Below are 19,682 nucleotides of genomic sequence, written 5' to 3'. Positions count from 1 at the left end.
GATTTAAACCTATATTAGTACCTAGTTTTTGCTTCGATAACTTTTCTGTAAGCGCTAGAGTTTAAAAGCTACATTACTACATATCCCCCTGCACGAATTCGTTAGGCTGATGACACCCTGAAAACTATGCCTCTAGAATTACGACTGAACATGTGGAAACGCTGGCCACCGGTAGCGTTGGTGGGGTGAACCACGGCCGCCTAATACAGGCCGTGGGTGAACGAATGTCTGTACAAGTTTTCGTTGCACGTGAAAGCGCTGTGAACCTCGGGGTAGGGGCATCTCAAAGAAGTTACGGTGGTTTATCTTCCATTTTTGTTTGATTCCCGCTAGTCGCTAGTTATTTCGTACTTTCGTAGTTACTCAGGTGTGGGAAGTACAAGAGTCTGGTGTTTACAGTTTGAGTGGTTAACTAACGTTCCATTAAAGAAAGTGTTCTTGCAATATGAGTAAAGCACATCCCCCAGAACTGAAGAAGTAAGTATTTGAAACTATTTTGTTAGAAGAAGCCGGTAAGGTAATGTGGGTATGTGATCCATTGAAGTGCATTCCTTCTCAACTTGAGACTCGGTTCAAGTTGATCAGGATATGAAGTTTTTCAATAACAAATACCCCCCAAAAAAAAATGTTGGAACTCCCGTTTGTAAGAATGAAATTAACCTTCCGTAACTGTTGTGAAATTTAAGTATCGAATAGTTTGTTTCTAGAACTAAGAATGGAAAAGTTTGTCAAAAATTTTAACATTTCAATACTTTCCCTCTCACCAGGTTCATGGACAAGAAGTTGTCGTGTAAGTATTACTTGAGTATAAGAGCTGTGCAATCAAAGCCAAAAGGCGTAAAAGCTTCTTAAGTTCTTTTCCATACAGAATCATTTTTAGATCTAATGTTAGTATTCTTGTACAGTAAAACTAAATGGCGGACGCCTTGTTACGGGTATTCTACGTGGATTTGACCCGTTCATGAATTTAGTCGTTGACGAGACTATTGAAGAATGTAAGGATGGAACGAAGAACAATATTGGCATGGTGGTAAGTGCAGTTGTAATTGTATAGTTAAGTGCATGTAAATGTTAGTTTTGATTTGTGTTTAGATATGCTTTACACTCGAGTATGATCTAATGCTGTAACACCACGTTCAGTCTCGCTTAAATCTTGATAACCTGCCATTGTAACAGCAGTTACTGGTCTAAAGATTTGTGCCAGATTCTTGTTTTCTAATATATAGTAGTAGTAGTAGTAAAGGGGACAGTTGAAAATGTGTGCTCCAACTGGGACTCGAACCCAGGATCTCCTGCTTACATGGCAGATACACTATCCATTTGAGCCACCGAGGGAACAGGATAGCGCGACTCCAGGGACTTATCCCTTGCTCGCTCCCCATGAGACCCACATTCCCAACTTAATGTCTACACACTACATCCGTAGTGCAACTGCACAATACACTAATCACTCGTGGCAGACAATCTTACTGAGTCCCCTAGGGGTTAGAGTAATACATGTGCATCCATGCAGGAGGAGGAGGTCAATGGCCAGTTACCCTTAACTATATGAAGATGGTATCTGTCCTTTCGGTCATGTCCGAAGGAACAGATACCATCAGTGACCATGCAGCACCCTAGAATGAAATAATTAAATCAAGAAAAAATTACTAAACTATTATTGTACTAAATTAAGACTACAATATTCCCATCTTTTCTAGGTGAAATTATGTAAGATTGCTCCAGTAGAAAATGTTTTCAGAGATGTTCTATTGCAGATGAATGTGATGTTTCCCTGACAGCTATGTCTGAGCTTACTAAATAAGAGCAGGTGCTACTATTATAATGCAGGAGTGCTGTATCTTTGCCATTAGGTCAAGTGTACTTACGTTCTAAACATATATATTTATTAAGACTATAACTACGTAAAATGTGACGAGTTGGACCATTTCATGTGTCTGGTTTGTATGACATGACATTACAACAAGCAAAGGAACTAAGAGACCGTTTCATGGACAGATACTTAATAATATGCAAGTTTTCAATTTTTTTTTTTTTTTTTTCAAGAAAATGTGAAACAAGTGTTTTCTTTATTTCAAACCAGGAGCTAGCCAAAGTTTGCAGTTGTGTTTGTGCATGTTTTTAATCTGCAAGAACTGTTCCTGAAACTAGATTAACGTGTTAAGTTCTTGGCACTTTCACCAACTCAGATTGGAGCCAAACACTTAAGCTATGATACCAGCTTGTGTTGTTTTTGATTTCTGTCAAAGTGAAGGGTTAACGCCAGGGGTTCATATGCATGCTAATTGCTATGTTGCTTGTGTGTAAGATTCCTTCTCGTAGCTAGGTATTGTTTTGAAAGTGAATGATGATGAAAGCGATGCAACAGTTAGATTTATGCATCCACATGGGCCATCATTCTCCTTTTACTGGTCTGAAAATGATGCTTGTAACATTCCATTCTCCCACATTTTGTCAAGTAGACATCAATACAATGACAAGGTGTACTTACGGTCTGTCATGTTTCTTGTAAATTTGTGGAAGTGAAATGGTCTTTACTTAAGAGTAAAATGAATGTGCAATGAGACACATTATGGATCAGTGTTAAGTAGTTTGTGGTTGTATTGTAAAAGTGAAAATCCAGTCTACAGCTGAGGCTGTCTGCTTGCAGTTATTAGGTTCTGGTGAACGACTTGGCTGAACAATGTGTATGAAGGGCTTGGAGCTACATAGTGACAAGCCACACTTTTGACATACATGATTTTTTGTGTATATACAAAGACGGGCAATGACAACTTACAGTGCACTCTCCTGAACATATTAACATTCTGCAGTGTGTCATTATTGTTCCCTAAGCATTTCATATTATAATTTAATTTTTAAATTTATCCTATTAAGACAAATTTTAGGTCTGATGAAACTCTTCTGTTTGCCGCTGTATGTCTGTTAGAAACAGAGGTTCTGCTTGTCACCTTTTCAGTCTTCTAAATGAAGTATTACATTCTGTCATTTCTCAATCTTCAGTTTTTTTCTGAAAGATTTGTGCCGTTTGTGAAATTGTGTGTGTGTGTGTGTGTGTGTGTGTGTGTGTGTGTGTGTGTGTGGAAAAAAAGAAAAAAAACCTGTTAAATTTCGGCAGGGAACATTGAAAAATTGAGTTTTTCTTCTTAAAAATCAATTAATTAGAAAAGCAGATATGTATTTGCTTTCCAATAATTTTTACCATATACTAAACCTCAGTTTATGACGAATGTTCACTGCACATTCCATAATTTTAGAATAATTTACATGGAAACTGTGGTCAGTTAGTTTTCAAATCAGTTGCGCAGCACATTTCATTACTATGAATATAATTGAGATTATTATAAAAATTGGCCAAAGTTCATTTCATGTATCAAACAAGTATACAAAGTTTTAACATGATGCCTCTATACATGGGTGCCCTGACCTGATTTGACATGGAGAGACCCATATGCAAATCTTTCAAAGTTACCACACATTAGTAACAATGGAGTGGAAATAAGTGTGATGCTGCTGCCACTTCAGTTTCAATATCCAGTGCCTCTGTGCTAGAAGTTCTGCATTGTCTACCCGATTTCAAGCTCTGATGTCGAAAACATCACTGCACTTTCTGTGTAAGTCATTGTGGTATTACATGTGGTTCAGGGAGATTTCGTTGCAGCTTCTCTGTAGTGCTGGAGAAAATCATTTACAAAGTTTTCTATTTTTCTGCCCCCTTCTTTGATTTGTATGTTATACCTCCCTGCCTTTTCCATTTTCGCATTTTGTGATATCCCACACTACTTTGCTTTTATTTTCTGCCCAGTGTATTTATTTATTTTTCAGCAAGGAATAATCTGCCATTTTGTATGTGTCCGTGATCTAGGAACTATGTATTAGTGTTGGGCTTTTGTAATGACCTGAGAAAATTGTATCAGGGATGATTGGGCTTTTGTAATGACCTGAGAAAATTGTATCAGGGAAGATTTCCGTATACCCACAGTTATCCATCCCTTTTTCCATGGCCGCTGCTGTTGCTGTGGCTATGTTTCAAAATCTCTTGAAAAAATTAAGCATTGTGCCGAATTTATGGAATTAAATATCTCCATTGTTTTCAATAAACATTTTGTACCAGCTTTGATTTACAAGTGCCCTAACAAAAGTAAGCATTTTAGTTTTCAAAAAGATCTTTTTGTTGGCCTGCAGTTCATGGATTTTACTAATGCTGTCTGTAGCTTTATTACCTAGTAGTAATGTTCAGATAGGCCTAGAAATTAATAAAACTCTCCCTGTCGAGACTTCCCTGGTCTAAAACTTGGCCTGAATTTTTCATACACTATATTGTATGTCATTTACGACGACAGCGGAGTTTAGGTTCGTTCTGCACATCTGACGTTACAAAACAGTCAGCCAATGAACAAGCAACGACGTTGCCAGAGCTCGACTGCAGTGCAGAGCACGGACAAGTGGCTTCAGTTTTAGAAACGCTCTGTCATAAATAAAGTAATTGAACAAAAGCAATGTCTTGATAGCAGACTATCTTTTATAGAAAGTTTAGAAGAAGCATTCCTTATACCAATTGCTTCATATTCTATTAATTAATTAAACCAGACAAGCAATAAGCCTCCTAATTCAAGCGATAGCGGTGTTTGTATCATTCTCACGAACTGCTTTTTCCCAATATAGCGCAGCAGTAATTGTTTATTTCCTATTGTACTTCGACAAATGTGAGTAATTCATAGTCATACCAACAGTGTTTGTCGGTATTTTGTGTGATATTTTAGAGTGCTGCAGGAATTCTGTTGAAGGACAAGCTGTGTTAGCGTAATGGTTAAGGTGTTTGACTGCTAAGTGAAAGGTTCTCAGTTCAGACCTTGTTCGGTGCTTAGTGTTTTCTTTATTTAAAAACAATTTCAAAGTGTCTTCATGAATTTTATTCGTTTGAATGTAATTTTTTGAAATTTCTAGTGCTTTGTCTCTTCATTATAATCATAAGGTTTCGGTTTTTCTAATTTTGTCCTCCAATATTTCTTTTCATAGCAATTAAAAACAATGAAAAGGCACACATACAATATTCATGTTGTCTGTTTTGTTTGTATATCTTCTCTTCCGCAGTCGCTGTTTTACTATTCATATTGAGATATATTCTTTTGCGACAGTATTAAAAGTATTATTTAGAGCAGAATGTTGGCTCGTACGTTGCTGAGCTACTTGATTGTCTGACGCAATTCTTTGCCTCGCTGCTTTGGCAACATCATCATATTCAATGTTTTCATTGACTGATCTATGTTTTGGCAAGTATTTGCTGTCCATTGTGACAAACAGAAATTGTTTGCGCACTGCGCCTCACTGACAATATATTTTAGTTTCTATGTTTTATTATGTCCACAATTCAGTTTTGTGTACTTCGCCAACTTTGTTTTAATCAGAACGTTTTAGAAAAAAGCGAAATGACTCTGGTATAAATAAAACTTTTATTACAGTCGCGAAAGACAGAATATTTCTCAATATTACATATGACACCTATCTGGTACTTAAATGAGATATTGTTATACAGTAAATTTTATATGAAATTTAGGTATCTTGTCCACATTACATTCTCAGCATTGTGGCAACTAAAATCAACCATACGGAAAGTATAGGCTATGGACTTTTACCTATGCAAGCTCTTCAAAATTTCGTGCAATGGTTTACTACATTTAATGCTGCAGAATAACTGTGTTGAACATCGGAACAAAATTGTTATTTATGGGGGGAAGGTATCAGTCAAGAAGATGTGTAAAAATCAAAGTTTTGGACCAAATAGTTTTTGTGAAATCGAATAAGTGTGTCAAAGCAGTCGGAACACCATGTCAGCACAGGTGAGCAGTGCAGTGATGACAGTCGCGCACGCGCGGAATGCAGGAAGCACGTCTCTGTAGCAGCGAAAGGGTTAATGCGGCCGTGGTGGCTTCGCTTCACAAACTGTGCGCTCCCCCCCTAAACGTAAGTTTGCGAACTATACTATACTATGGTGCTGCTTCTCTTGGTGTGTGAATCATTTGCAACTGGCAATGCAGCAATCTCCCGTGTCCGAGCGAGCATGCTTGAGCCGCCGAGATAAAAGAATTGAACTATAGTAGTAGTGTTCACCTTTTATGCCATAAGTGTGTACTTAAGTACTTTGAAGTTCAAGTTTTAACTCCTGTGTTAATATTCATGTCTGTGTATTATTATGTTGCTTTTGAGGGCTGGAAATTTTTCTAAGGCCTAAGTAGTGGAATAATCCCCCGTCCTTCCATCCTTTACGTAGTTTCCCATGGCAACTTTGTCATTCATTCTATATGATGACAGCACTTCTGCTGTATTCCAGTGTTGCTTACCATACTCTGTGTTGCATACCACTATGCTGTTCAAAAGTGTTAAGTTTCAAGGTGGAGTACTTTATTTCTAATAGGTTGCACATTGTGACCTAGAGTAGATAATGCAAGACACCTCTGGTGTGGTACATTCTATCTTTCACTCTCTAAAATGATTGATACACTTTAAGAAAGGGAGCTTGTTGCCAGTTTATTTATTTAGTTTATGGGTTACTAAATTTTAAAGGTATGGTGATATGAATCAGTAAACTGTAGATACACTGAGGTGGTGGGCTAGCAATAAGCACATGTACAGATGGCAGTAGTACTGCATACACAAGGTATAAAACAGCAGTGCATTGGTGGAGCTGTCATTTGTGCTAATGTGATTCATGTTGGAATGTTTCTGGCATGATTATAGCCCGGCAGGAATTTAGACTTTCAAAGCGGAATGGTAGTTGTAGCTAGGTGCATGTAGCATTCAATTTCAGAAATCACTAGGGAATTTAATATTCAGAGATCCACAGTTAAGAGTGTGCTGAGAATACCAGATTTCTGGCATTACCTCACCATGGACAGCAAAGTGGCTGATGGCATTCATTTAATGACAGAGCAGCAGCTTTTGTGTAGAGTTGTCAGTGTTAATAGACAAGAAACATTTCATGAAATAACAGCTGAAATAAAAGTGGGACATACAATGAACCTATCTGTTAGGGCAGTGTGGTGAAATGTGGCAGAAATGGGTTTTGGCTGTAACAGACAGATGCGAGAGTGCCTTTGCTAACAGCAAGACACTGCCTACAGCAGCTCTCCTGGGCTCGTGACGGTATCTGTTGAACCCTATATGTGTGGAAAACAGTGGCCTGGTCAGGTGAATCCTGGTTTCAGTTTGTAAGTGTGTGGCACTGGCCCTCTACAACGGCATGGTCACAAGTTGTCAACAAGGTGCTGTGCAAGATGGTGGTGGTTCCACAATGGTGTAGGCTGTTTTTACATGAAATACTCCTGCCCCCGCCCCAGGGGGGCTCGCCACTCTTTGGCGGGTTCATGCATGGCTACCTTGGGGCCCCTCCCCCTGCGGGTCAGGGGTAAGAATAGGCCCGAGGTATTCCTGCCTGTCGTAAGAGGCGACTAAAAGGAGTTTCAACCGTTTCGGCCTTCCATGTGATGGTTCCCCTTGGGGTTTGACCTCCATTTTTCAAACTTCTACAGAAGTACGAGCCTTTTGGGGAAGGACACCTTACGTGGTGTACCACTGGTCCTAAGTGCACTAAGACCTTGGCACTCAGCATTGCACCAGCATTGTAACCATACCCACTATTCCTCAAATTGGGCCTAAACGCCCGATGGGTTGTCCAAGTTACGCCCATAGTGCATCTCCATCTGCACCAGCGATCATAATGGCCTTTCCATGGCACCAGAAATCCAGCACGGTAGCCAGCCCGTTGTGGTGGGGTCGTCATGTACCCTCTAGGTTGTAGCCCCCTGACAACACAGGGATCGTACTGCCGATACCTGAGCTGCACCCTCCCCACGTCGGCCAAGGAGTAGATGCCCGTCTCCTTGGGGCATCAGGACTCCTGGCAATGGTCATCCTGCCAGGTGGCCCTTGCTGCGGCTGGGTGGCGCCCGTGGGGAGAGCCCCTGGTCGGAGTGGGTGGTATCGGGGCGGACGTTTCGCAGATGAAACGTCAACACGTATCAGGTCGCTCTGCGGCCGAGTCTTTCAAACGGAAAGGTACTGTCTCTAGTTCTGGTTCTCCTGCCCTTTCCCCCTTGGCCACTCCCTGGGAGGAGGGACAGGCCCGCTGGCTTGGAGCGAAGTACTTCCCCCGCTATTTGGTCTGTTCTCGAACCAATGGGGGACGTTCGCCACCTCCAAGCCCATGTTCTTTGTTCAGCACATTGAGGACATCTTCGGGGAAATCGAGGCTCTCAGTAAGATGCATTCGGGGTCCGTTCTTATCAAGACCACGTCCGCCACACAGTCGGCGGCGCTCCAGGCGTGCGACCGCTTAGGGGACATCCCAGTATCCATTGTCCCACATCTGGCACTAAATAGGACACAGGGGGTTATTTTTCATCGTGACCTCCTGCTGCAATCTGATGAGGAGCTCAGGGCCAACCTGGAGCGCTGAGGCGTGCATTTCGTCCGGCGAGTCCAGCGCGGCCCCAAAGACCGTCGCATCGACACCGGGGCCTTTATCCTCGCCTTCGAGGGGGACGTTCTCCCGGAGAAGGTAAAGGTGATGTGCTACCGGTGTGACGTGCGACCTTACGTCCCGCCTCCTATGCGCTGTTTTAGGTGTTTGCGCTTTGGGCACATGTCGTCACGGTGTGAGGCTGAGCCCCTTTGTGGCGATTGTGGACGTCCTCTTCGTGAGGAACATACATGCACCCCACCACCTCGGTGCATTAATTGTCCTGGCGTCCACTCGCCTAGATCCTCAGACTGCCCCGCATATCAGAAGGAGAAAAAGATACAAGAAATCAAAACTTTGGATCGGCTCTCTTATTCTGAGGCCAGGAAGAAGTATGACCGCCTCCAACCCGTGCCATTGACCACTTCGTTTGCCTCAGTTGTGTCCACTCCTTCTGCGATATCCTCACCCTTATCCTGTCCCCCCTCCGCCTCCTCTGCCCATCAGGGGGCTCTGCCTCCGCCTCCCAAATCCCTCCCTTCCAAATCCTCCTCCCCCGTGGCCCCCACCCCCTCTGCCCCAGGGGCCACCCTTCCTCCTCCTCCTCCCCCCATGCCACCTGAGAAGCGATCCTCTTCTCAGGCGTCCATCGGGGAAACGTTCCGGACCCCAGCTTCTGAGGTCCGGCGTTCCGAAACGGACCCCGCACGTGAGGACCTTCTTCGGGTCCAGCCCACCATCCCTGTGCCTCCTCGGCCTTCCAAGAAGGCCTCCAAGAAGAAGTCTCTATCCCCCTCTCCACCCCAGCGCGTTTCGTCTGACGCTCCATCCGTGAGTCGCTGCTCCCGGCCGTCCTCAGTTTCGCCGGGACGCTCTGCTGCCAGGCGCTCAGCTGGCCTTTCGTCGGCAAATGATGCTGCCCCTCCTACACAACCAGGGACAGCGGCCGCAGCTGGCGATGACTCGATGGAACAGGATCCGCCTCCTGCCGGTTGTAGCGTTGTTCCCTCGAAACCTGGCCCTCCGCGGCCGTCGAGGTGACCAGCTCTTCCCCCGTCTCGTTCCCCCTCTTTTTTGACTAGCGATGGCCTTGTTACATTGGAACATAAGAGGTATTCGATCTAATCGGGAGGAATTACAACTGCTCCTCCGCCTGCACTGTCCGCTCATCCTTGGTCTCCAGGAAACCAAGTTGCGCCCGACTGACCGTATTGCCTTTACCCAATATACCTCGGAGCGGTATGACCTCACCCCTGTGGACTGTATCCCAGCTCATGGTGGGGTCATGTTGCTCGTTCGGGACGATGTCTATTACCATCCCATCCCATTGACCACCCCACTCCAAGCAATAGCTGTCCGCATTACTCTTTCTGCTTTTACTTTTTCAGTTTGTACCATCTACACTCCACCGTCATCTGCTGTTAGTCGGGCTGACATGATGCATCTGATCGTTCAGCTTCCCCCGCCATTTTTATTGTTTGGCGACTTCAATGCCCATCAGCCCCTTTGGGGCTCTCCTGCATCCTGTCAAAGAGGCTCACTCTTGGCGGATGTCTTCAACCATCTCAATCTTGTCTGCCTCAATACCAGCACCCCGACTTTCCTCTCAGACTCTACTCATACCTACTCCCACTTGAACCTCTCGATCTGTTCTACCACTCTTGCCCGTCGGTTCGAGTGGTATGTCCTTTTTGACACCTATTCGAGCGACCACTTCCCCTGTGTCGTTTGTCTCCTGCACCACACCCCATCCCCACGTCCTTCAAGCTGGAACATACTGAAAGCTGACTGGAGACTTTACTCCTCCCTGGTGACCTTTCCGGACCACGATTTTCTCAGTTGTGACAGTCAGGTCGAATACCTCACGGCTATTATCATCAATGCTGCCGAACATTCCATTCCTCGTACTACCTTTCCGTCCCCTGGTGGAACGAGGCTTGTAGGGACGCTATCCGTGCTCGACGACGTGCTTTACGCACCTTTCGCCGCCATCCTACGTTGGCGAATTGTATTGAATACAAACGACTCCGAGCGCAATGCCATAGAGTCATCAAAGACAGCAAAAAAGCTTGTTGGGCCTCTTTCACCAGCTCCTTTAACAGTTTTACTCCCTCTTCCGTCGTTTGGGGTAGCCTGTGCCGGCTGTCGGGCTTTAAGGCCCACTCCTCGGTACCTGGCCTGACCTCAGGTAATGAGGTCCTTGTTGATCCTGTGGCTGTCTCCAACGCCTTTGGCCGCTTTTTCGCGGAGGTTGCAAGCTCCGCCCATTACCATCCTGCCTTCCTTCCCAGGAAAGAGGCAGAAGAGGCTCGGCGACCTTCCTTCCACTCGCTGAATCTGGAAACTTATAATGCCCCCTTTACTATGCGGGAACTCGAACGTGCGCTTACACTGTCCCGGTCCTCTGCTCCGGGGCCAGATGCCATTCACGTTCAGATGCTGGCACACCTTTCTCCGTCGGGCAAAAGCTTCCTTCTTCGTACCTACAATCGCGTTTGGACCGAAGGTCAAGTCCCCATGCGTTGGCGTGACGCCGTTGTTGTTCCTATACCCAAACCCGGGAAGGATAGACACCTTCCTTCTAGTTACCGCCTCATTTCTCTTACAAGCTGTGTCTGTAAGGTGATGGAGCGCATGGTTAATGCTCGGTTAGTCTGGATTCTTGAATCTCGATGGCTACTTACTAATGTCCAATGCGGCTTTCGTCGCCGCCGCTCCGCTGTTGACCACCGTGTGACCTTGTCGACATTCATCATGAACAACTTTTTGCGAAGGCGCCAAACGGTAGCCGTGTTCTTCGATTTGGAGAAGGCTTATGATACCTGTTGGAGAGGAGGTATCCTCCGCACTATGCACAGGTGGGGCCTACGCGGTTGCCTGCCCCTTTTTATTGATTCCTTTTTAACGGATCGAAAGTTTGGGGTACGTGTGGGTTCCGTATTGTCCGACGTCTTCCTCCAGGAGAACGGAGTGCCTCAGGGCTCCGTCTTGAGCGTAGCCCTTTTTGCCATCGCGATCAATCCAATTATGGATTGCATTCCACCTAATGTCTCGGGCTCTCTCTTTGTCGATGACTTCGCGATCTACTGCAGTGCCCAGAGAACGTGCCTCCTGGAGCGCTGCCTTCAGCGTTGTCTAGACAGCCTCTACTCATGGAGCGTGGCAAATGGCTTCCGGTTCTCTGAAGAGAAGACGGTATGTATCAACTTTTGGCGATATAAAGCGTTCCTTCCGCCATCCTTACATCTCGGTCCCGTTGTTCTCCCATTCGTGGACACAACTAAGTTTCTAGGGCTCACGTTGGACAGGAAACTGTGTTGGTCTCCACATGTCTCTTATTTGGCGGCCCGTTGTACATGTTCCCTTAATGTCCTCAGAGTTCTTAGCGGTTCAACTTGGGGAGCGGATCACACTGTCCTGCTTCGCTTGTATCGGTCCATAGTCAGATTGAAGCTGGATTATGGGAGCTTCGTCTACTCGTCCGCTCGGCCATCCCTCTTACGCCGGCTCAACTCCATCCACCATCGGGGGATACGTCTTGCGACCGGAGCCTTCTACACTAGTCCTGTCGAGAGCCTTCATGCTGAAGCTGCCGAGTTACCATTGACCTACCGGCGCGACGTACTGCTGTGTCGGTATGCCTGCCGGCTGTTGTCTATGCCCGACCACCCCTCTTACAAGTCCTTCTTCGCCGATTCTCTCGACCGTCAGTACGGGTTGTATGTGTCTGCCCTGCTGCCCCCCCGGAGTCCGCTTCCGTCGCCTGCTTCGACAATTGGATTTTGCCCTCCCTACCATCTTCAGAGAGGGTGAGAGCCCGACACCACCTTGGCTCCAGGCTCCGGTTCATATTTATCTCGACCTCAGCTCACTCCCGAAGGAGGGTACTCCGGCTGCAGTGTATTGCTCACGGTTTGTCGAACTTCGTGCTCGACTTGCCGGTCACACCTTTATTTACACCGATGGCTCCAAAACTGATGATGGTGTCGGCTGTGCCTTTGTCGTCGGGGCCGCCACCTTTAAATACCGGCTCCTCGACCAATGTTCCAGCTTTACGGCCGAGCTTTTTGCTCTCCATCAGGCCGTTCAGTATGCCCGCTGCCACCACCATTCATCGTATGTACTCTGCTCTGACTCACTCAGTGCTCTTCAGAGCCTTGGAGCTCCCTATCCGGTCCATCCCTTGATTCAACAGATACAGCAGTCCCTCCATTCTTTCGCTGATAATGGTGGTTCTGTCAGCTTTCTGTGGGTTCCCGGACATGTAGTAGTACCTGGGAATGAGACTGCGGATGCTGCAGCCAAGGCTGCAGTCCTCCTACCTCGGCCAGCCTCCTATTGCGTCCCGTCATCTGACGTTCGTGGGGATGTATGTAAGAGGCTTGTGTCGTTGTGGTGGGATGCTTGGTCATCCCTCCAAGGAAACAAGCTCCGGGCAGTAAAACCGCTCCCAACTGCTTGGACAACATCCTCCCGACCATCTCGGCGCGAGGAGGTCCTTCTGACCAGGTTGCGGATTGGGCATTGCCGGTTTAGCCACCGCTACCAGCTCTCCGGTGACCCAGCCCCGCAGTGCCCTTGTGGTCAGGCATTAACAGTGCGCCATGTTTTATTGTCGTGTCCCCGTTTTAGTCAATTTCGTGTTGTCCTGTCCCTGCCATCTACTTTACCGGATGTTTTAGCTGATGACACTCGAGCAGCTGCTCGTATTCTGCGTTTTATAACTTTAACTGGCTTGTCCAAAGACATTTAACCTTTTTACTTATTTTATCTGCATCTTTGTCAGGTCCTTCTGGTGTCCCCCCCATCCCCTTGAGTTTTACCAGATTCCATGTGCTCTACCAACAGTGACTGGGCGCTAATGACCTCAGCAGTTGAGCGCCCTTAAACCCAACCAAAAAAAAAAAAAAAACAAACCTTGGGGCCCCAGCCTTTGCAGCATTTTTCCCTTCTGTGCTGCATGTCTATCCTATTGCTATTCTTTTTCTCCTCCCTTGGGGAACGTGTCTGGGATGTTATTGGGAATGTTCTGCATTGTCTGTCACTGACGTAAGGACAGTCTCGTCTTTGTTTTTCGCTCCCTTTTCCTTTCTTTGTTTCCCTTCTCTCGTTCTTCCAGTTCGGCATATGAGGTTCCTCTTTTTCTTCCTCCTCCCTGTGCACCCCTGAAGGCCGGCCCATGCGTCTGACGCGTAAAAGGTGACTGGATAATGCGTAATTCCCAGCCCCAGGTCGACAGGTAGGGATCGCACATATGCCCTGGTACAGGCCAGGCCCAAGTAGGAGTGATTGCCTGAGCTACAACCTTCCCAAATTGCCAATTGGTCTCTCTGTCAGGTGTTTGGGAGGTGTGATCTGAGGTGTGAACAATCGCCTAAGGCAGTTGCGCTCCCTTGTGGAGGGAGTCCCCAGTTGGAAGGAGCGCGCCATTGGAGACACTGGCAATTATGGGGGATTTTCTCACAATGAGTCGATCATCTTCTCAATCAACATCTACGAAGTGTAATTGTAATAAGGCTAATGATTCGAAAACCCTTCCCACTGCACCAAAGTTCCTTGTGGTCTCACGTACTGAAGATGGTCAGTCATTTGCCATGGTAAATCTGTTTATTATACAGAAAGGTGTTGATGCAGTTGCTGGCCCTGTGAAATCCTGCTCTTGTTTACAGAATGGCACTTTGTTTTTGGAGACTGATTTTGATTCTTAAGCACAACAACTGCTTGCTGCCTCAATTCTCCACAGCTATCCTGTTCGTGTTGAGGCCCATAGAACTTTGAATTCTTCCCATGGTGTAATTCACACCAGGCTGCTCGACTGTCTAAACTGAGGTTGAAATCCAATCTTACCTCTCTGATCAGGGTGTCATTGCTGTCGATTGAGTAATGAAAAAGGTAGATTCCTCCTTCGTGCCCACCCGCACTCTTTTCCTCACTCTTGATAGTGGTGCTGCCGTCCAAGGTCAAAGCAGGCTATGAAGTTATCAGTCTGGCCGTACATTTCGAACCTGATGTGCTCCTACCAGTGTCATCGTTTCAACCACACTAGAACATCTTGACACCCAGCCAAATGTGTAATCTGTGGTAGGGATGCACACGAGGGTGCAGAATTGCTTGCTCCGGCTCCCTGTTTGTTGACGATTTTGCCATCTATCGCATTTCTCCATGGACCTGTCTCACTGAGCGGTGTCTTGATCGTCTTTACTCTTGGAGCATTGACAGTGGCTTTTGCTTTTCCACTGACAAAACTGTCTGTATGAGTTTCTGGCAACACAAGTGGTTTCATCCACCACCCTTACATTTGGGTCTGTTGCCCTTCCATTCGTTGAAACTACAAAAATCTACATCTACATCCATACTCCGCAAGCCACCTGACGGTGTGTGGCGGAGGGTACCTTGAGTACCTCTATCGGTTCTCCCTTCTATTCCAGTCTCGTATTGTTCGTGGAAAGAAGGATTGTCGGTATGCCTCTGTGTGGGCTTTAATCTCTCTGATTTTATCCTCATGGTCTCTTCGCGAGATATACGTAGGAGGGAGCAATATACTGCTAGACTCCTCGGTGAAGGTATGTTCTCGAAACTTTAACAAAAGCCCGTACCGAGCTACTGAGCGTCTCTCCTGCAGAGTCTTCCACTGGAGTTTATCTGTCATCTCTGTAATGCTTTCGCGATTACTAAATGATCCTGTAGCAAAGCGTACTGCTCTCCGTTGGATCTTCTCTATATCTTCTATCAACCCTATCTGGTACGGATCCCACACTGCTGAGCAGTATTCAAGCAGTGGGCGAACAAGCGTACTGTAACCTACTTCCTTTGTTTTCGGATTGCATTTCCTTAGGATTCTTCCAATGAATCTGTCTGGCATCTGCTTTACCGATGATCAACATTATATGATCATTCCATTTTAAATCACTCCTAATGCGTACTCCCAGATAATTTATGGTATTAACTGCTTCCAGTTGCTGACCTGTTATTTTGTAGCTAAATGATAAGGGATCTATCTTTCTGTGTATTCGCAGCACATTACACTTGTCTACATTGAGATTCAATTGCCATTCCCTGCACCATGTGTCAATTCGCTGCAGATCCTCCTGCATTTCAGTACAATTTTCCATTGTTACAACCTCTCGATACACCACAGCATCATCTGCAAAAAGCCTCAGTGAACTTCCGATGTCATCCACCAGGTCATTTATGTTTATTGTGAATAGCAACAGTCCTATGACACTCCCCTCCCCTGAAATCACTCTTCGGAAGACTTCTCTCCATTGAGAATGACATGCTCCGTCCTGTTATCTAGGAACTCCTCAATCCAATCACACAATTGGTCTGATAGTCCATATGCTCTTACTTTGTTCATCAAACGACTGTGGGGAACTGTATCGAACACCTTGCGGAAGTCAAGAAACACGGCATCTACCTGTGAACCTGTGTCTATGGCCCTCTGAGTCTTGTGGACGAATAGCGCAAGCTGGGTTTTCACATGACCGTCTTTTTCGAAACCCATGCTGATTCCTACAGAGTAGATTTCTAGTCTCCAGAAAAGTCGTTATACTCTAACACAATGTGTGTTCCAAAATTCTACAACTGATCGACGTTAGAGATATAGGTCTATAGTTCTGTACATATGTTCGACGTCGCTTCTTGAAAACGGGGATGACTTGTGCCCTTTTTCCAATCCTTTGGAACGCTACGCTCTTCTAGAGACCTATGGCACACCGCTGCAAGAAGGGGGGCAAGTTCCTTCGCGTACTCTGTGTAAAATCGAACTGGTATCCTATCAGGTCCAGAGGCCTTTCCTCTTTTGAGCGATTTTAATTGTTTCTCTATCCCTCTGTCGTCTATTTCGATATCTACCATTTTGTCATCTGTGCGACAATCTAGAGAAGGAACTACAGTGCGGTCTTCCTCTGTGAAAAAACTTTGGAAAAGACATTTAGTATTTCGGCCTTTAGTCTGTCATCCTCTATTTCAGTACCATTTTGGTCACAGAGTGTCTGGATATTTTGTTTTGATCCACCTACCGCTTTGACATAAGACCAAAATTTCTTAGGATTTTCTGTCAAGTCAGTACATAGAACTTTACTTTCGAATCATTGAACGCCTCTCGCATAGCCCTCCTCACACTACATTTCACTTCGCGTAATTTTTGTTTGTCTGCAAGGCTTTGGCTATGTTAATGTTTGCTGTGAAGTTCCCTTTGCTTCCGCAGCAGTTTTCTAACTCGGTTGTTGTACCTGGGGTCATCCTCAATAGGATATTCTTTGTCCCATATATCTTACCTGGCAGCCTGCTGTACGCAGTTCCTCAATATTCTACATGTCCTCATTGGTACTTCCTGGGGTTCCGATCGAACCACCCACCTTCATTTGTACCGATCCTTTGTCCATTCGAAACTCTACTGTAGATGCTTCATTGATGTGTCTGCACGCCCATGCCTCTTCGGCCGTCTCAACACTATCCACCAATGTGGCATCCATTTGGCCATGGGCGCCTTTTTACACCAGCCCGGTTGAGTGTCTGTATGCTGAAGCTGTTGAACTACTTTTGTCCTACTGCTGTGACTCTCTCCTCAGCAGGTACGCGTGCCGTTTGTCTGCCATGCGTGGCCAACCATCATATGCCTCCTTCTTTGATGATTCCTTTGATCTTCACTATGGGGCTTGCCCTTCTTTGTTACCTCCTGGAGTCCACTTTTGACACTTCCTATGGTTTCTTAACTTCACACTACCTGCACCTTTCCTGGTGGGTGGGAACCCTTGACCACCTTGGTTTCGTAAAGTGGCAAATGTTGACCTTGGCCTCCACTCGCTTCCTAAGGACACTACTCCACCCTCGGTCTATCGCCTTCGTTTTACTACCTTCGCATGGAACTATGCGATAGTACCTTTGTATACACTGATGGCTCTTGGACTGATCGCGGGGTCATGTGTGCCTCTGTCATTAGCCCCTGTGTCTTTAGATATCGGCTTCCGGCACACTCGTCAGTATTTACAACCGAGCTCTTAGCCTTGTATCAGACCACGGAGTACATCCAGCAACACAGCCTTCTCAGTTGTGTCCTCTGCTCAGACTCAATCAGTGCCCTTCAAAGTCTACGTGTGCTGTACACCATCCATTCTGTCCCTCAGTTCAATGGGTCCAGGAAAACTGTCAATTCCTCACTCTTGGTGGAGCAGTGTGATCTTTCTGTGGGTTCCAGGTCATGTCAGTCTGCCAGGAAACAAGGCTGCTGACGCTGCTGCCAAAGCTGCAATCCTTGTACCTCAGCCCACAAGTACCTATATTCCCTCCAGTGATCTCAGTGTTGCTGTCTGTCGGGAGGTGCTGTCCATTTGGCATTGCCAATGGTCCTCCCTTCATGGGAATAAGTGACGGCTTATTAAGCTTCTCCCAGCAGCTCGGATGACCTCATCTTGGCCCTTCCGCCAGGAGGAGGTTATTTTAACTCGGCTGTGTATTGGGCACTGCCTTTTTATCCATCATCATTCGGTAAGTGGCCCTTTGTACACATTGTACTCAAGTTTTAACTGGCTGCCCTTCCTGATGGAATTTCCAGTTTTTAACCTTTTATGTCCTTTTTTGGGTTTGCTGTCTTAGTTCTCAGCCATTGTAGCAAATGACACGCGGGCTATCAACCGCAGCTTACTTTTATCTGCCAAAGCAATATGGCGAAGGCCATTTGATTTTTAGTTTTGTACCTCTATTTCTGTATGGTGTCATATTTAGCCCTTTTTCCATGGTGCCTGTTTTTAGCTGTCTTCTTTTATGTCAATTGGGACTGACTTAGTCGTTTTTAACTCCTGTCATTTTTCATGAATTTGTGCAGATGCACTACTGTTACTGCCCTTCAGTTTTTTAATACAGATTGTGCACTGCCAGAGTTGTTAAATTTTAATGCTGTCATGTACTAAGACACCACACTAAAAATATTCATTTAATAATGAGTGCAATCCACATTTAAACTCATACCTTAAAGATTGTACTTATTTCATAGCTTGGAAGGCAACAGCAGAACCACTGTCAAACATATAAGGCAAATTAACTAGTAGGAAGTGTGTGTTTGATTTTCATGTAAGTGTACTTGTATCATATATTTTACTTCAGTTTTTTTCTGTGCAACACTGTTTTAAATTATTGTTCTAGGTTATTCGTGGTAACAGTATTGTGATGTTGGAGTCGCTGGATCGAATATGAAGCTGTCTGGATTTTGGACCAGGATGATTGCATTAGTGTTCTGGTGTAAATAGTGTACCTTTCCAACAACAAATTTACATTACTCTGTGCCGTCTTATTGTTTATTATTATATTCATTTTGTGGACATGTCATTATGACAGAAGTATCAACAGGTAGTCATTAATCCTACTTGTGAAGTATTGTGTGTAAACTATGCTCTGTTCAATGTCTGTGAAAAATGTGACTGAAGTGTTTAAGTGAAATGAAAAAGCAAAATGATAAAAGTAGCAGCTGTGAATTTTTCTAAAAGTTTAAAACCTCCAATGGTGCATCAGCATTGTATTATCCTTTTTCTGTATCCCTGCACATCACAGTAGACCATTCATGATGCAATGTTTTGGTTTATATTCATTGGAATGACCTGTCATCCTTACCAAGGATGGTCTTAAATAAACCCTGAAATATTAACAGCTCATTTCTGAGTGATTAAGAAGATTAAAAATATATTAATTTCAAAAAGCAAAGTGGTGTGAAATGTTTTGACAACATATACTAAAACGAAAAAGATTGTAGCTACTAATAGAAGCACTCATTTCTAATGTTTCTTGTAAATGTAAGTGAAAAATAATGTAATTAAATTTGCAAAAACTGGTATTAATGAATTTGTGTTCACTGCCATTTGTGAGAAATGTATTTGCTGAAAAGTTTAAATTGCTTCATATGTTAATTTTTCTCAAGTGTTCCACCATCACTGTTAATGTATCCCATTTCTTCTCTCTCCCTCTCTCCCTCTCCCCCCTCTCTCCCTCTCCCCCCTCTCTCCCTCTCCCCCCTCTCTCCCTCTCCCCCCTCTCTCCCTCTCCCCCCTCTCTCCCTCTCCCCCCTCTCTCCCTCTCCCCCCTCTCTCCCTCTCCCCCCTCTCTCCCTCTCCCCCCTCTCTCCCTCTCCCCCCTCTCTCCCTCTCCCCCCTCTCTCCCTCTCCCCCCTCTCTCCCTCTCCCCCCTCTCTCCCTCTCCCCCCTCTCTCCCTCTCCCCCCTCTCTCCCTCTCC

At 45.4% G+C, this 19,682-nt stretch overlaps 1 protein-coding gene across 1 annotated transcript; it reads left to right on the top strand.

The window, feature by feature from the left end:
* Nucleotides 1-308: 308 nt before the first annotated feature.
* On the top strand, nt 309-19,286 carry LOC124605848 (probable small nuclear ribonucleoprotein G). Its single transcript, XM_047137782.1, has 4 exons — nt 309-477; nt 768-790; nt 906-1,030; nt 18,602-19,286. The coding sequence occupies exons 1-4, from the start codon at nt 446-448 to the stop codon at nt 18,650-18,652; spliced, it is 231 nt and encodes a 76-aa protein (XP_046993738.1). The 5' UTR covers nt 309-445; the 3' UTR covers nt 18,653-19,286.
* Nucleotides 19,287-19,682: the final 396 nt, after the last annotated feature.

The sequence above is a fragment of the Schistocerca americana genome, chromosome 3 (assembly GCF_021461395.2).
Source record: "Schistocerca americana isolate TAMUIC-IGC-003095 chromosome 3, iqSchAmer2.1, whole genome shotgun sequence".
NCBI classification, from domain to species: Eukaryota; Metazoa; Arthropoda; class Insecta; order Orthoptera; family Acrididae; genus Schistocerca; species Schistocerca americana.
The sequence above is the reverse complement of the archived record's forward strand: the minus strand, read 5'-3'. Positions and strand labels throughout refer to the sequence as shown.